Here is a 17,695-nt window from a genome sequence, read left to right as displayed (position 1 = left end):
GCACCCTAAGTGGAGAGACGCACTCACGACGTACTGTGGGAACAGGAAAACCAGCCGCGGTGAGCCTGGGACTCACTGAGGGCCACTCACCGGGATGCGGGCGTGTGCTCGGGGTGCGAGGGGAGGTGCTCGGAGCCCACCGACCCTGGGACGCCAGGGAAGCCGCGGCAGACACACAGCCCACAGCGGCTCCGACTCTCGGGAAAGCCGCGCGGTCACCGGCATCACAGCTGTAGAGCACAGAGCCCTTGGAGGCAGCCTGCACGGCGGCGCCCTTCGGACGGAGCCAGAACAGGCGCAGAGACTCGTGGTGCGGGGAGTCGTGGTGCCCATCATCGGCGCGGTGGTTCCACATGTGACATGTGCTGGGCCACGGCCGCCACCATGGACACCCCACCTGACCCCTCCCGGGGGCTCAGGCTCACGGGGAGCACCTCAGAAAGCCCGAAGCTAGGTTTCTCAGAGTCCCCATCGACTCCACATGTCGTCCGTTCTGGTCTCAGTGAGAATCAGCTGCTGGGGTTGCAGCCCGCACAGGGCAGCCAGGAGGAGACATAGTGAGCCCAGGGCTCAGCGCTGTGTCCAGAGTACGTGGGGAGAATGGGCCCCTGGAGGGGAAGCCTCCTCTTGGAAGGAAATAGACTCTGCCTAGTGCTCGGCTCCTCCAAATACCTTGAGAAACAGACCCTTCGGCCTACTTGGGGGAGATGCCCCCTGCTTGTGAGAATAACGTTGGTTTGGTACCCAGCTGAGAACCAAAATGTCCAAAAAATGCAACTGCAAGAAAAGAGGTTTCTCTGGTCCTCATGCTGAGGTCTGCCTGTCTTTCTAACTTTCTCCAAACCTTGCCCTCTCTGGGAACAAGGGGGGGAAGACCCAGTCCCCTCCTTTCCTCCTGCCTCTGTCCCCCACCTCCTGCCTCTGTGGGTGCACATCTTGGTGACATCCTGATGGAGGGGTGCAGCGTCTGGGGACGCCTCTGGGAACTGGGCAGTGGGACTCTGCACCTGCTCCCTGCTTCTCACACCTCAGTCCTTAGCCCTGAATCCTTGGACAACTTCAGTGCCAGGATGTGTGGGACACGTGCTGTCTGCATGCTGACCGCAGCCCCATCCCGCTCAGGAGCCCTGCGTCCTCCCGCACAAATGGGCCAGCGGTTCTTCTGAATCACAGGGCCTCCCCAGCAGCATCCAGCCTGGCACTGGAAGGCTGTCGAGAAGTGGGGAGGTGAAGCCCCAACCCCAGGTGGGAGGGGGGTCAGTGACCTTCAGCGTAGGGGCTGGTGGTGCCCGGGTGGCTGTGGCAGGGCCCTTGGGCTGCTGTCCCTCCCCCACCCCTCAGGGAGGAGCCCGCCGGGTCTCGTCTGCATGGCTGCGAGCACAGGCCTGGGTTGGATGGTGGGGTCTGTGGCCCACTAGACTCACCAGCCCCTTAATAAGAAGCTCAGGAAGGGGGGGCTCCTTGGAGCAGAGATTTGAGCTCCCTGGAGAAAGGAAAGGAGGCTTCTCAACAAAAGAAGAACCCAGAGTGGCACTGGGGCTCACCCCTGTCGCCCACGTCAGAGACTTCATTGTGGGGCAAGAACCCCAGGAGCTCTGACTCCCACGTGGGGCTGGGGGTCTGCCGGGTGAAGGGTCTTGTGTTACTTTTATTACGACAAACTCTGCTGATTGACTCAGTCCAAGTATGTCATGAACAGATTGTTCCCAGAAATCTATTTACTGGCAGGCCTGTGAAACGCCGGTGTTCTACGGTGTTCTAGAAGGCTTTCCTGTCTGAAAACTGAATTAACTCAAGTCTGTTCCATCCCAGGCAACAGCCCAGCAGACGGATCCAGCTGCCCAGAGCCGAGGGGGCAGTGGCCAGCGTCCCGGCTCCTTGTGCAGAGAGGGCTGTCCGGGACGCTGCGGTCACACCGACTGCCGGTTGGCCCGGGTGCCTGCCAGAGGTCCCGAGGCAGCCCTAGGAAGGACTCGCACGGACCCCCGTGTCAGAGGGGCGCGGTCAGCGCACAGCCCAGCCCAGCAGGCCACACTCAGCACCAGCGCGGCCTGGGTGGGAGCCTGGCACAGGAGTGCGCAGCCGTAGAAGTAACTAGCGTGTTCCTCCTCATGCAGACAGCTGGGCCCAGCGTGGTCACAGACAGGCCACGGGGCTCCCGGTGGGGGCTGCGGGGGCTCGGGCCCCCCTTGGGAACTCTCCCCCGGCAGTCCACGGCTGCTTCTCTTTCTCGCATCTGGGAGATGGGGGGCGAAGACACTGGCACTGTGCCTCTCTACCACGCTGGGTTTTCCAACCCAGAGCTGCCGCCGCAGCTCCCATGGGGGTGGCGCCCTCGTGTTTTCCCGGCTCTGCTCGGGGGTGAGCGCTCGCGGCCCACGACCTCCCAGCCCAGGAAGGTGCCTGGGACACATCCCAGTCTCACCTGCCAACCTGGGCCTGCTCTGAGCCCCAGCCCCTCGGGCAGCCCCTATGCTGCTCAGCCTGACCCTTGCCCTTAGCCCCGAGCATGAGCTGTGAGACGGCATCCCAGTGTCAGGTGGCGGGGACCAAGGGCCCGGGTGGCGAGGACGGAGGTCTGTGGGGCTGCGGTTCGCACCGGCCACCGTCCCCGCAGTGCGAGGACCCTGCTCCCAGGGGCAGCCTTACCCAGGAGGACGGCTGGTCGGGGCAGTGCCCTGTGCCCGAGCTGGAGTACAGCACACCGTCCTTGACCAACACGGAGACGGCTCGGAGGATGAAGGAGACAAACAGGTTCAGGTGGATGTAGTTCCGGGTGCAGTGCAGCTTCCTGCGGTGGAGACGGCAGGGGTGAGCGGTGAGGGGAGGGAAGGGGTGAGGTGGGGTGGGGAGGGGAAGGCAGGGGTGAGGGGAGGAAGTGTGAGGTGGGGTGGGGTGGAGGGAGCCATGAACACTTTAATAATCAGATGTAATCTTAAGGCTTCTTGTGTTTTTATGGACGTTACTGTCCCTTACTGAATGTGTCGGATGTTCTCAGTTCTGCATTACGGGAACTATTTCTGTAGGTAAAACTTGGTCCTTTATTTCCATCTCCTGAGGCTGGGGCCCTGGAGCAGGACTTCAGAGCAAGAGTGGAAGCACACAGGGCCGCAGCGGCCTGTGCCCACTCCACAGATGTGAAGGGAACATCTTTGCAGCAAATTTCCTGCAAGACCCGTGTCGAATGCCCTGCCTGTGAACCTCACCTCATGTGATATCTGCTTCTCTAAAAAGTGCTCAGAACATTGGTTTGTAACGCCCCTGTTCCACTTACACTCTGCTCTGCAGAAAACCCGACTGGTCTTTGTTTTGACTTTGACTTTTGATTCAGAGCCGTCAGGACACGACGCCCAAAGCGTAGGAGCATTTCTCCCTGCTTGCGGGATGGCAGGGGCAGGCTCAGGGCTTCTGTATTTTCATAGGATTTGTGCAACGGCTAGGTGTTCAGTAGCAGCAGCTGAACTGAATTCTTATCCAAAGTCGGCATCGTGTCTTTACATAAGAAATGCGGACTAGGTAAACAGAAATGTGAATATTAGCACCGTGTTTTGGTGTTCCACACGGGATTCTCCAAGGAGTTTTCCGGGTGTAACGGAGAGAGAGCCGGCTTGGAGACAGTGAATCTCTTTCCTCCTCGGATGGGCCCACCTGGCTTAAACCTACAATTTCTGGTCTCAGCATAATGGCTCATTCCCGATACTTACCGGAAGAGGCACAGAATGAGGCTCCCGGTGGTAAGGGACATCAGAGAGACACTGTAGCCCAGTGTGTAAACGGCTTTCACCAGAACGTAGAACGTGATCTGCGAAGAGGCACGGAGAGATGCTGGCGGTCAGCCTGGGCCGGAGCGATGCTGCCCGGCCTGGGGCACGCCAGACAGCACCAGCCCACCTCCACTCTGAGCCCAAACGCTTTATTCACCTCTTTAAATGCCCGCCTATTTCCTTAAAATTCATTCTGAGTGACTCTTTGTGGAGCAGGGAAAGGGGTGATCTGAGGGTCCCCCACTTTGCCGTCTGATCACACATCACAAATCTGAGAGAAACTGCCGATGTCAAGAATATGGGTTGTTCATTACGGGGGACTCTTTAAAAATAAGCTGAAATTGTTCTAAAAAATATTTTTTAAAATAAGCTGATACCAGACAGGGGTTGGGGGGGTGCTTCCCATGAGAGAGTCCCAGAAACCACAGGGGGCTGGTTTTGCAAGTATGTCCTGACCTACCCAGGTTTATGCTGCACTGGCCCAGGAGTGTGGACCCAGTGGACGTTCCACACTGGCCCTCATTTCTCCATAGCCCTGTTCATACCAGCTTAGTATAAACCCTACTGAGGGGACGGTGCCCGCTAGGGAGGCACCGAGCTGATCCCCTGCCCTGGGGTCAGCGAGCAAACCCAGGTCCCGGCCGAGGCAGGAGGGACTGGCCTGCTCCTGCAGCTTCGTGGGGCACCTGTGGGCCAGTCTCCCGCAGGCTGGTCCACACCCCGTCCAGCCCCAGTGTTGTTCTTTACAACAAGGTGATGCCCTTGGAGGAGAGTTTCTGTCTCCTTATTACCCTTATTATTGAAGACTCAATATGGGTAAAGATGTATTTCAGAAGTAAATTGCAAAGTTTGGAAAAAATGAGTTTCTCATTAATATTTAACGAGAAAATGAAATTGGTGTAGCCTCTCAAAGACCCAGATGGGGAACGCGCCTGCAGGAGGGCGCGTCCTTCTTGTCTTCCTCCTGGAAAGCAGAGGCGGGAGGAAGACCTTCCCCATCACTGCCACGGGCGGACGTTCCGTCCAGCTCTCCGCTCCAGCCACCCGCCGCCACCCACACCTGCGCGCGGCTCACCCCAGCTCCTCCAGATGCCCCGGCTGCTGCTCTGGGAACCAGCCGCCCCTGCGGGCCGCACCGGGGCTCGGCAATGTGCCTACGATTCTTTACTTCCTTGAAATCTCAGCTGTGCATTTTCAAGCAACACGGTTACACTCCATCTAGCATTTTCGAGTGGTTTGTGCTGGGAATTGTTTTACCTCCAATTTCGTACAGAAGATTTTTATTTCTTTTTTTTTTTTTTTAAAGATTTTATTTATTTATTTGACAGAGAGAGATTACAAGTAGGCAGAGAGACAGGCAGAGAGAGAGGAGGAAGCAGGCTCCCTGCTGAGCAGAGAGCCCGATGCGGGGCTCGATCCCAGCACCCTGGGATCATGACCTGAGCCGAAGGCAGCGGCTTAACCCACTGAGCCAGCCAGGCGCCCGAAGATTTTTATTTCTTGCTGAACACAGTTGGCATTGCCATTAGTTTAATTCACCCTGCTCGGCACATGTACCGGGCATTTACTGGGAACCAGCGAGCGAGGTGCCTTGGGAACAGGGAGAGTGAGAGAAGGCTCCCACCCACGAGGAGTCGCAGGCACATTTTCACTCCTGGACGACTACCCCAGGACACAGCACGTGAACTGGAAATTGAGAGAGGTATGAATTAAGACGTTTTTTCTGTGTCCATGTAAAAAAAAAAAAAAAAAAAAGAATATCCACATTTTAATCTGTATTACTTTGCTTAAAGTGGTTTAGATTTCACATTTCTCATGTGCTCAGTCATTTAGAAGGTTTGGTCTGGTTATTTGCAAATTGCCTTTGTTAAGGGCTTCTCGCCCGAGCACACTCTGGGACAAGCTCGAGGCCTCAGAGACGCGCAGCTCCGGGGAAGTCTCACCAGAACAGAACGCAGGACAGCCCCAGGGCTGAGCAACCCAGAGCCAAGGCTAACGGCCGCAGGGTGACGCGCTGTGTGAACAGGCGGGACGCTTCTCCCAGCCAACTTCTCAGAGAACGGGCGGATCACAAGGACATGGTCTGGGGCTCTGTTCGAGGACAGGGACGAACAACTTCTGGGGTTTCTGTGTACAGCCGACCCGTGTCGCTGCCGGTGGGGACAGAACTGAAGAGTAAGAATTCATGTTTAGAACATGGGCCCTAGAACTGTGTGGAAATGTCCATCTTTGATGCAACTTTAAATCGATTTTCATTAGGGGGCGCCTGGGTGGCTCAGGGGGTGAAGCCTCTGCCTTTGGCTCAGGTCACAATCCCGGGGTCCTGGGATCCAGCCCTGCATCAGGCTCCCCGATCAGGGGAGAGTCTGCTTCCCCCTCTGTCCCTGCCTGCCGCTCTGCCTACTTGTGCTCTCTCTCTAGCTCTCTAATAAATAAATGAAATCTTTAAAAAATAAATTCATGGGTGCCTGCATGGCTCAGTTGGTGGAGCGACTGCCTTCGGCTCAGGTCACGATGCCGGACTTCCAGGATCGAGTCCCGCATCGGGCTCCCAGCCCCACGAGGAGTCGGCTTCTCCCGCTGACCTTCTCCTCACTCATGCTCTCTCTCAAATAAATAGATAAGTTCATTTTCATTAGAAGTGGCTTCTAGAACTGCACGGAGGGTCTACACGGGGCGTCTGGGTCGAGGCTCCAGGGTCTTCCCAGCCTCGGATTCCCAGTCCAGCTTCCTGCCTTGGTTCCCCCACCTGCGGAGACGCGTGCTCTGGTCCACGTGGGGTCACGCTGCTGTGCTGTGTACTGGTGGTTCTCCCGGTGTGACCCCAGAGCGGCAGTGACATCATCCCTCAGGAACGTGTCCAAAAGCAAACACCCAGAGGCCATCAACCCCTGCCTGCCCCGAACCAGACCCTGCGGTGATTCCGATGTGGCTCCTTTCCGAACCTCGGGTCTACACCACAGGCAGGGTCAAAATGGACACGTGATCCTTTTGGCGCTTGCTTAAAACCCTCTGCAGGGCCCCTCTGTTGGTGGGCAGAGCCGTGGGCCACACCGAGGTGGCTGGAGACCCCGCCTCGTGCTTGAGGCCCCTCTAACCAGACGGCGGCCTCCACCTGCGCCCTCACTGCTGCCTGGAGGCCGCCGGCGCTGCGTCTCCGCGGTCCCGCCCTTCCCCTGCCCAGCACGCAGCACTCTACTCAGGGGCCCCTCCTCAAGGAGCTGCCCTCCCAGCCTCTGTCCTGCCCTGGCCGGGTCACACGGCGGTGGCTGGAGCCCCGTGAGCGCAGGCACCCGTCCTGCCCGCTTCGCCCACCCCCGGCGGGCCGCTGGGAACCAGAGATCGCGGAAGTTAACGGTCTCAGCTCTCCCCCCAATGTCGTCAGATCTTCAGCCCGAGGTGAACCCGGAGGCTAGGGTGACGACCTCTGCCCGGCAGGAAGGAGAGCTGCGGCTCACGGGCAGTGCGTATGGGGCACGTGGGTGCTCAGTGGGTTGGGGTCACATCCACGTGCCGGATGGATCTGGGTTTGCAGCCCTGGGCTGCATCACGGCTCTGTCCTTGGCCCATACGACGGGAAAGGCAGCAGCGACCCCATTCCCTTTTTGGTAAGGACTCTCGCTTCAGCTCCTCCCAGAAGCTGACGGCACAGGGCCCTGCCCTCCGGGGCTTCCCCAAGGCTTCTCACAAGAGCGTTGGGGGCAACGTCAGGGCGGACGGAGAAGTCACTGAATACAGTAGGCAGCTGGGTGGAGAGGGCCCAGCGTGGGGACCCCAGGGCAGAGGACGAGGCTGGCTTCTCCTTGCCTGGCGGACACAGACTTCCTCCAGAACAAGGCTCTGTCCCTCGGGGGCTCTTACCTGCCTCTTGCCCCTCTTCCCAATTTTCCTAAGACCACAGAGGGTTCAGGCCCGCCCACCTACGACTGTGCCCTCCGCAGGCCTCCATTCACAGGGCACTGGCAGGAACCGGAGGGGGCCTCTGCTTCTGGGTGGGGCGAAGTGGTGTTGCTCCAACAGAATAGCTGCTAGATTACTAAGTCCCCGCCATGCCCAGACAAGGGTGAGACCTGCAAGCCCAGTCAGTGCGTGGATCCGGCCACCACAGGTCGGTCGAGAGGGTTCTTTTCTCCGCTGACGGATGCTGTGGGTCTCCTCTCTCAGCCACAAGCACGATGTGGGACAGAGGAGCCCAGCCTGGCGTGGGGCGCGAGCCGGGGCTCAGGGGACCTCGTGAGGGCCGCGGCCATGTCCGAGGTGGCTGTGCCAGGAAGCTGAGAGAGCTGAGGAGGCAGGGCCTGGGCTGCCACCCCGGGAGGGCCAGGTGGTCGGGGACAAGGGGGCGGCTCCGTTTAAAGAGATCTTAGGGGAAGGGGGCCTGGATGTTGGATGCGTTAGGAACCTGGGATTTCATTTTCCATCACCAGAAAACATTCGCTTTGTGTATCATATGATATCTTTAATGTGGTCTTCCTTCCCTCGTGGACAGTCCCTACGATGCACGGCCTCGGCAGGGCCAGGGGGAAAATCTGGAAGGGGCAGCCTGGCTGCTGGAGGCATTCGCTCCCAGGCAATGCTGGCGTGATGCTTCCTTGCACAGAAACGGCTGTCAGTACCGCTCGGGTCCTGAGAGCCACAGCACATGTGACCGATGGCCAAGTTCCACACCCTGGAGCAGAAGGACCACCCTGAGTCCCTTGCAGATACACGGCCATGTGTTGTGATCACACGTCGAGGTTGATTTCCTTGGAAAGTCTCTCACCACCATCACCGCAAATCAGGAAGACAAAGAAGTCCAGGAAACTTCCCCTTCTCAACACTTCAGTACCAGTGAGGGTGAGGGGCAGGCAGTGGGGACCCTCCGCCCTGAGTCACTTCGGGCTGGGCCAGCAAACTCCCGCCTAGCTTCTGCTCGGCAGCCCTGCCTGGGAGGGGGCGACGTCCGAGACGGCGGCCAGGCTGGTCCTTCCCTGCCAGCCCGTGCTGGGGACCTGCCTCCTGAGCCGCCCAGCAAGTGTGTGGACAAAGTGATGCCCTCTTCTCACTGTCCACGAGTGCAGGTCTGTGCAGGTGTTGCCAGCAGACAGAGCTCCTCTCAGGGACGCGGAGGGCCCAGCCAGTGTCGCCCAAACAGTGGGTCATAACTAGGGTGACGACGGACTACGGTTGGCTCAGGCCTGGCTTGCATCTGGCGTCTGGAGCCCTCATTACTAGCTCCTCCTTTCTCCCTCAAGAGGCCAGGTTTGGCGGACATACAATACAGTCACCCTATTACAAGCCGTGCGTAGGGTTTGCAACCAATTCAGTGGGCAGCGACCCACATTTGAAGGAGAGTAGCCTGGAGAATGCGGTTCTGTGAGATGTTCGTGCTGCCCTGCCTGTGTGCTGGGTTTCTGCTGTGCACTTTGCCCGAAGGCGCCGAGAGACTGCTGGCCAGACCAGAGACCTCTGACTCACGCCAGCACAGTCTCAGAAGCTTTCTGGTAAAAGCTGCGCCTCCTGTCACCTCTCCCCTCAGCGAACTTGACACAGGAGCTCCGCGGCGCTCTCTCCTGAACCTACGATGCCTTCATCACACACCCCGCTGGGAAAACAATGGTCTCCCAGACCCCTCGCAGAACAGTTTGCCTGCGCATCAGCAAGCACCTTTGCATCAGGGGCAGAGAAAACACCACGGACACGCAGACCCTTCTTCTTAGGACGGGTCCCCCTTGAACTGGAAGGCACAGTTCCCGTCCTCAGGGCGCATGAAGTCCTGTCGGGTGAACAGCACCCAGACACAGCTGGGAAACGATGCGGGAGAGCTGGCCTACGCGTCTCACTCCGAGTTCAGGCTGAAGGGCCGAGCTGGGGCAGGAACACGTGGGTGGTGGAGCTGCCGGAGGAGAAGCCTCGGGCTCCGGGGGGGGGGGCGGCCAGCCAGGTGGAGCAGGGGCGTCGGGCCCCCCGAGGGACAAGACCATCACTAGTGACACTGGCTCTGTCCCTTCCCGACTCCAGGGCTCACGAAGTCCGACCCCCTGTGGAGCGGCCAGCAAGGCTTAAGGGCTGTGCTTGCTTCACGCAGCAGGACACGCTGGAGGGTGATGGCCAGTCCAGGGGACGTCACCTGGGGGCGTGGTTTCTGGGGCTGCGGCAGGATTTCAGGAGCCTGGGGACCGGCAGCCCTCTGTCAGATGACAAGGACGTGCCTGTTCTCGCCATAAAAAGTGGAAACCTGAGGCTTTCTTTGTTTTACTGATTTGTTTATGACTTGTTTATTTGTTCGCGGGGGAGGGGCAGAGGGAGAGGGAGAGGATCCCGGGCAGACTCCCACTGACCTGAAGTCATGACCCCAAGATCACAACCTGAGCCAAAACTAAGGGTCAGGGGCCTAACCTCGGTGCCCCAAGGCTTTCTTTGAAACAAACGTGTTAGCGATCACTAGAAACCACCCCGATTTATGGGGAATGAGGTCCCAGGATCCATTTATTCCCCTAGTGCGCGGCAAGACATCAAAGTCCCACTCCCAAGACGTGCACCCCGTCTCGAGGTTCAGGGCAGAGCTCACAACCACCTGTTGTAAAACGTCGCAAGCGGAGGTTTTCCTCTTGATATTTCCTGGGCAAGTGTCTTCTGAGCCCCACGTTGTCCACTAAAGCCGTTCTGCTCAGGCGACTGTGGCGATACTCAAAACCTTGGTGGAGGGCTCCCCACTTAATAAAATGTGACACGAAATTCATTCAGTTCTCCCAAGAACCTTGGGACAGAAGCAAGTCCCCGTTAACAGATGAGGGACATGAACCCCAGGAGGGGAGAAGCATGTTTAAGGATACGGGCCCTGAAGCTGCCGGCCGGAAACCCAGGTGCCATCCCCCACGAGGGCCACGGTTACTCTATGTTTTGATTTTATTCTTTAAGAGGAATTAGAGCTGCCTGTAAGGGGTGTGGAAGTTGCCACTTCATGCTGACAACGAACGAATCAAATTGAAAAACCAACCACCTTTCTTGGATCAGCAAGAGGGGAAGGACACAGGACCCGCGGCTGCCCCACAGCGGGGGACCGGGCGCCATCACGGGAGTCCCTGCTCGCCGGGGCAGAGTCATGAGACTGACGACTACTTCCACGGCGGCCATCGAGGTGGCCCGGCACGGGCGAGCGCGGCGAGTGGGTCGGGAGAGAGAACGGGGCCCAGACAGAGAGCCATGGCGTTTGACAAAGGGGCAGAAGCAATCCAGTCACATGCCGCCAGGACCCGTGGCAACGTGCACCCCCCAGGACTGGAGGTTCAGAGCTCACAGTGGCACCGGAATGAATGCAGAATAGGTCAGAGGTCCTCCCGAGAAACACGAACCTAGGAAACTGCTGTTGGACGTCCGAGGGGAGGAGACCACCCTGGCTGCGGCAGCAGAGACACGGTCCGAGAAGGAAGTAGCTAATACACAGACGCATTAAATAACGCATATGATCGTGACTCCCACTCCACGATGGAGCTGCGGCAGCAGAGACACGGTCCGAGAAGGAAGTAGCTAATACACAGACGCATTAAATAACGCATATGATCGTGACTCCCACTCCACGATGGAGCTGCGGCTGCAGAGACACGGTCCGAGAAGGAAGTAGCTAATACACAGACGCATTAAATAACGCATATGATCGTGACTCCCACTCCACGATGGAGCTGCGGCTGCAGAGACACGGTCCGAGAAGGAAGTAGCTAATACACAGACGCATTAAATAACGCATATGATCGTGACTCCCACTCCACGATGGAGCTGCGGCTGCAGAGACACGGTCCGAGAAGGGAGTAGCTAATACGCAGACGCATTAAATAACGCATATGATCGTGACTCCCACTCCACGATGGAGCTGTGGCTGCAGAGACACGGTCCGAGAAGGGAGTAGCTAATACACAGACGCATTAAATAACGCATATGATCGTGACTCCCACTCCACGATGGAGCTGCGGCAGCAGAGACACGGTCCGAGAAGGAAGTAGCTAATACACAGACGCATTAAATAACGCATATGATCGTGACTCCCACTCCACGATGGAGCTGCGGCTGCAGAGACACGGTCCGAGAAGGAAGTAGCTAATACACAGACGCATTAAATAACGCATATGATCGTGACTCCCACTCCACGATGGAGCTGCGGCTGCAGAGACACGGTCCGAGAAGGAAGTAGCTAATACGCAGACGCATTAAATAACGCATATGATCGTGACTCCCACTCCACGATGGAGCTGCGGCTGCAGAGACACGGTCCGAGAAGGGAGTAGCTAATACGCAGACGCATTAAATAACGCATATGATCGTGACTCCCACTCCACGATGGAGCTGTGGCTGCAGAGACACGGTCCGAGAAGGGAGTAGCTAATACACAGATGCATTAAATAATGCATATGATCGTGACTCCCACTCCGCGATGGAGCTGCGGCTGCAGAGACACGGTCCGAGAAGGGAGTAGCTAATACGCAGACGCATTAAATAACGCATATGATCGTGACTCCCACTCCACGATGGAGCTGTGGCTGCAGAGACACGGTCCGAGAAGGGAGTAGCTAATACGCAGACGCATTAAATAACGCATATGATCGTGACTCCCACTCCACGATGGAGCTGCGGCTGCAGAGACACGGTCCGAGAAGGGAGTAGCTAATACGCAGACGCATTAAATAATGCATATGATCGTGACTCCCACTCCACGATGGAGCTGCGGCTGCAGAGACACGGTCCGAGAAGGAAGTAGCTAATACACAGACGCATTAAATAACGCATATGATCGTGACTCCCACTCCACGATGGAGCTGTGGCTGCAGAGACACGGTCCGAGAAGGGAGTAGCTAATACGCAGACGCATTAAATAATGCATATGATCGTGACTCCCACTCCACGATGGAGCTGCGGCTGCAGAGACACGGTCCGAGAAGGGAGTAGCTAATACGCAGACGCATTAAATAATGCATATGATCGTGACTCCCACTCCACGATGGAGCTGCGGCTGCAGAGACACGGTCCGAGAAGGAAGTAGCTAATACACAGACGCATTAAATAACGCATATGATCGTGACTCCCACTCCACGATGGAGCTGCGGCAGCAGAGACACGGTCCGAGAAGGAAGTAGCTAATACGCAGACGCATTAAATAACGCATATGATCGTGACTCCCACTCCACGATGGAACTGCGGCTGCAGAGACACGGTCCGAGAAGGGAGTAGCTAATACGCAGACGCATTAAATAATGCATATGATCGTGACTCCCACTCCACGATGGAGCTGCGGCTGCAGAGACACGGTCCGAGAAGGGAGTAGCTAATACGCAGACGCATTAAATAATGCATATGATCGTGACTCCCACTCCACGATGGAGCTGCGGCTGCAGAGACACGGTCCGAGAAGGGAGTAGCTAATACGAAGACGCATTAAATAATGCATATGATCGTGACTCCCACTCCACGATGGAGCTGCGGCTGCAGAGACACGGTCCGAGAAGGGAGTAGCTAATACGCAGATGCATTAAAGCCCGACTCCCACTCCACGATCAGCCATGCCGGAGAGCAGGAAGACGTGTGCAGGCTGGGGACACCCCAATGAAGGACGGGCGCACAAAACACACGAAGAACTCTCAAAACCCAACTGGAAAAAGAGAACCCCTTTAAAAAAAAATACCCATTTTGGAAAAACTAGAGCCCCCACCAGAGAACACATACAGATGCTCAGTAAGTCACGGAGACACACTCCCCATGAAGCACGGAGCGTGGTGCCCGGGGACCTGGGCTTGTGCTCCTGGGATCAACACCGCACACAGGACAGCAGGTGCCCCCGGCTCAGGCCTACATTCCGTGAATACACAAGACGGGGGTTCACTCCCTTCCGCGTCTGCTTCTCCCGGCCAGAAATGGTAACAACCGTGCTGCGTCCCTTGGCCTGTCGGGGATTAAATGAGACTGTCCACACAGGGCTTCCTAAATGCCCTTAGTAAGTGATTTATGTTACTTGGTCTGATTTTATAATGCAAACCGTTGTTACAACGAAAAAGGTCTTAAAGTTTATTAATCCAACGATCCACGTCCTCCTTATCGAAGTGAGGAAACACTTGTCAAGCCTGTCCATGGGCTGCGTTCACAGAAAAGGTCAGAACCGGCTGGAGAAGGGGCTTCTCTTTCCCGTCCAGTCCAGACAGGCCCTGCAGGGGAAAGGCAGGGCCCGCAGCCAGAGCCTCCCCGTGGCTGCTTCTGAGCGGTAAATCAGGGCCTTTTCTAGGTGTGGATGTGCGTGCAGAGTCACGAGGAAACAGGCACGGGTCCTGCCTGTAGCCGTCAGAGATATCTGGGCATCTGGGACACGTGTTGCCTCCACGTGGGGGCTGGGCTCCATGGGTCAGCGCGCACCGCGGAGAGCTCGGTGCTCATGATCTAGGAGCTGAGGCGTGCGTATGCGCATGTGTGTGCATGGGTGTACGCGTGCATGTGTGTGACTGTGCGTGTGCACATGCCCGTGTGTGTGTGCATACACGCCTGTGGCCAGCGCCCCACGCCCTCCTCTCCTCTGGGGGGGCACCCGCTTCCCTGAGGAAGGAGCAGACTCCTGGAAGATGCCCCGTGGAGGGGAGGGTGACGTCCGAGACTGTCCCAGACTCCTGCTCTGAATAAACGCTGCTTTCCCAGAGCACCTCGGCTTTGCTCTTTCTCTCAGAGCCCGCGGGGATAACGGCGACCTGACTTCGCCGCTTCTCCCTGCGTGGCTACAGGGCGACATCTGAAGGGGAGGCTCACGTCACTCAGCTCGCCGGGCCGCCCCTTCGTTTGAGTCTCTATGCGGAGCGTTCCTTCGTTGGTGTGGAGGGCTCAGAGGAGAGAAATGACTTTCTTTTAAAATCCAAATACGACATTTCTGAGGTAAAGAGCCGTAGATATGGAGCATTTAATTCCCCTGACACCCAAGTGTCATTGTCAGAAACGTCAGAGTGAGCTCAGCTGACGCCGTCTCCAAGATCAGGCCGTCTACTGTATTCTTCAGAAACACATCCCGCACAGCAGAAAGACTGAGGAATGTTCCAGACTGGAAGCCGCTCACGCGTCACGACGAGCTGGTGCCGGGACCCAGCCAGCACTGGGGCCCAGACGGCAGACGGGTAGCAGCAAAAACGGCGCGTTTCCCAAGCGGGGTTACAGTGCTGAGGTTAGAGATTACGCTCACTTCCACCACGCTTCAGGAGCCACGGGGAGCCCGCGCAGCCGGCGGTTGGTTGGTTGGCTGGTGCCCACACAGCTCGGCGGTTCACAGCCAGCACCGCAGCCGTGGCGAGACTCTGCCTGGAGAACGGGGGACGTGTGCGGGGTCCCCGCACCCTCCGTGCACGAACGGCACCACACGGACGCAGTGGGACAGTTGGGTTTCCTCACCTCCCAACAAAGCCCCGACTTAAAAGGCAAATGTAACTGAGAAATGATCTGACAAACCTGGCATACTTTTAAGAGGTTTTTCTTTTTGGACTAAAATTAGATTTTATTTGAGTACAAAAGTAACATATTCTTATTTCTGAGAAAGTCATAAATATAACAAAGAGACTTTTAAAGGGAGAACAGAGCTCTTACGAGGACCTCCTGGACCCGAGGAGCTTCTGTCCTTCGTCAGCGGCTCTCGTGGCTCTCAGGCCGCGTCCAGCTGCAGACCCCGCAAAGCACACCGAGGTGACCGTCCGTCAGCAGGGAGCTCCGTCGAACCTCCTCTTCCTCTCGCTAGGCCTCGGACAGAGCTCGCTCGTACCCAGTGGAGCAAATCCCATCGACCCTCCCCTTTGTTCCATTATTTCAGTCAGTCCTAAGACGCGAACATCGAACGGAGAAACAGTCGGACTACTCGGTGAAGAGCTGGTTGTTCCCCGACTGCCGGGGACCCTCCGTCCTGCTCCCGCCTGTGGCATGGCCAGGGCAGCTGGCATCCCGGCCCTGCAGACTGCCGGCCACCTCGCCTATCTGTCCCGGCAAGGCTGCTCACGGACAAGCCCAAGGGAAGCAGGGGGCCAGGAGGTCAGACCCTTCTCGAGAGCACTGTTCCGGGTCGAGACCCGTCTGGTGTCATTCGACCCGCTGCCGGGGGCCCCAGCCAGCCACCCGAGTCTGCCCGACACAGCCAGGTCCGTGGATACAGCCAGTCCTCGCCGGACGGAGGCCTTGTGCTCCCCGGAGCAGGGCCCTGGGCTCGTGGCAGAGTCTTCCGTCTCCTGGGAGACTGCACGGTCTCTCTCCCTGTGACAGTCTGTCTTTATATTTCTTAACTTCTCATCCACATTCTTCTTTGGCCTTGGAAAGACGCATTCTTTATTCAGCAAGTATCACACATCGTTGTCTCTGGTTCAGTTAAAAGTAGCGTGAAAATAGCCCATAATGGTGCCTGTCTTCCGAACCCGCCCCTGCTCACGGTCGGATTTCCGCCCAGACCCGAGTCAGCCGTTCCCAGGAGCTCGGGCCCTGTCCCTGTGGCTGCAGCTTGGGGTCCCGCCGCTGCTTCCGGCGTTCCGACCCAGGCTTCCTGACGGTGGTGCCCGCTCTGGGCCCTCGCTGGATCTCCGAGCCCAGCGTCTCCGGCGCCCGCCTGGCGGCCTGGCTCCCAGGGTCCCCTGAGCCATCGGCCAGTGCGGGACTCACGCGCCCCTGAAAGCCACAGTGGGAAGCTCGCTCCTGCCGTGCGACGGGAAGCAGAGCAGACGCAGCCGCCGGAGCTGGGTCAGAAGCTGGATCAAACGGGGACCTGTAAGGGGAGCCAGCACGGGCCAGAGGGCCCAGATCTCGGGTTAGCTGGCGTAGCTAGTTAGTCGGGTTCGTCGGTCAGCTTAGCTGGCACGCCATGCCCAGGGCTCTCCTCCTGGCCCCGCGTCGCCCAGGCAGCTGCTCAGCACATCCCTGGGCGACAGGCCCCCACGCCGCCCCCTCCCCCACACCGCCAGGCAGTGGGGTAGCAGCACACGCCCTCGTGAGGGCTGAGCGAAACGGTGCAGCCAGACACCCAGCCCTGGGGTCTCTGTTGTCAGAGTGGGGAGCCCCGGGAGGCCACACCAGCGGTTAGGCAGCAAGAGTTACTGGTGTGTCTGGAAGCTGAGAGGAGAGAGCAGAAATATTTTTAGAAATATGGCATAATATGGAAGAAATGTATCCGCTTGATGCATGGGGAGGCTGACGTGCCAGACAGCTCTGTCGGCTAAATTTAGCTGAAGCGCTCTTTCTTGAAGAACCGTGTGAGCAAACATACAATATAGGAGACACGTGGAGGGTTCTGTCTTGCGTGTCCGTGGCACACAGGACGCCAGGACGTCATCGGGGGCTGTCCCTTGAAAGGGCAGACATGTGCCGGAGGAGAGTCATGCATGCTGACCAGCACAGAGCCGAGGGGGCAGGGGCCGCTCTGGGTCCTTCTGTGTTCGTCTGGGGACTCCTGGTACTCAGGAGAGAGGAGGAACCTCCGATGCCACGGACACTTGTGGTTGCTGAATTTCTAGGTGTTTCCATGTTTCACCAGCTCTCAGCATCCCTGCAGACGGGATGGGGAACTGAGGCAGGGAGCCTGGCCTGAGGGAGTGTCCCGGGCTGGGGCCTCAGGACCGCCCAGGACATGCAGGAGAAAGGCCAAGAGACTGCCGTGGTTGGGGAGCCCCAGGGCAGAGGGCCGGGCCCGCAGGGACGGACGACCAGGCCGGTAGCTCCAGGAGGAGGACCCTCGCTGGCAGTCCCCCCTGAGGCAGAGGGCAGGACCCTAGGACAGCTTCTTCGGCCCAGGAGACCCCCAGCTCCTGTGAGCAGGGATCCTGCAGACCCCCAGGACGGGGAAGGCTTGGGAAAGGACAGAGGGCCGCTCCTGGCGTGACCTCTGTGGGCCCCCGGGGGGCTCCTCAAATCCCCTTACTGGGAGGAAGCACTTTGTGCAAAGATTCGAAAATCAAAGGCCTGAG

General features: G+C 58.0%; 1 protein-coding gene across 2 annotated transcripts in view; it reads right to left on the bottom strand.

The window, feature by feature from the left end:
* The window catches only part of VIPR2 (vasoactive intestinal peptide receptor 2), a 56,948-nt gene that overhangs the window by 9,273 nt on the left and 29,980 nt on the right, over positions 1-17,695 (bottom strand). For both annotated transcript variants that reach the window (XM_082692154.1, XM_082692155.1), the window contains exons 5-6: positions 3,705-3,802; positions 2,650-2,791 (exon numbers count right to left, since the gene is read on the bottom strand). In XM_082692154.1, the coding sequence (XP_082548280.1) occupies positions 2,650-2,791; positions 3,705-3,802 (240 nt within the window). The remainder of the gene's footprint in view (positions 1-2,649; positions 2,792-3,704; positions 3,803-17,695) is intronic.

The sequence above is a fragment of the Mustela nivalis genome, assembly GCF_964662115.1.
Source record: "Mustela nivalis genome assembly, chromosome: 12".
Taxonomy (NCBI): Eukaryota; Metazoa; Chordata; class Mammalia; order Carnivora; family Mustelidae; genus Mustela; species Mustela nivalis.
Note: the sequence above shows the minus strand (reverse complement) of the source record. Positions and strands in the feature narration are given on the sequence as shown.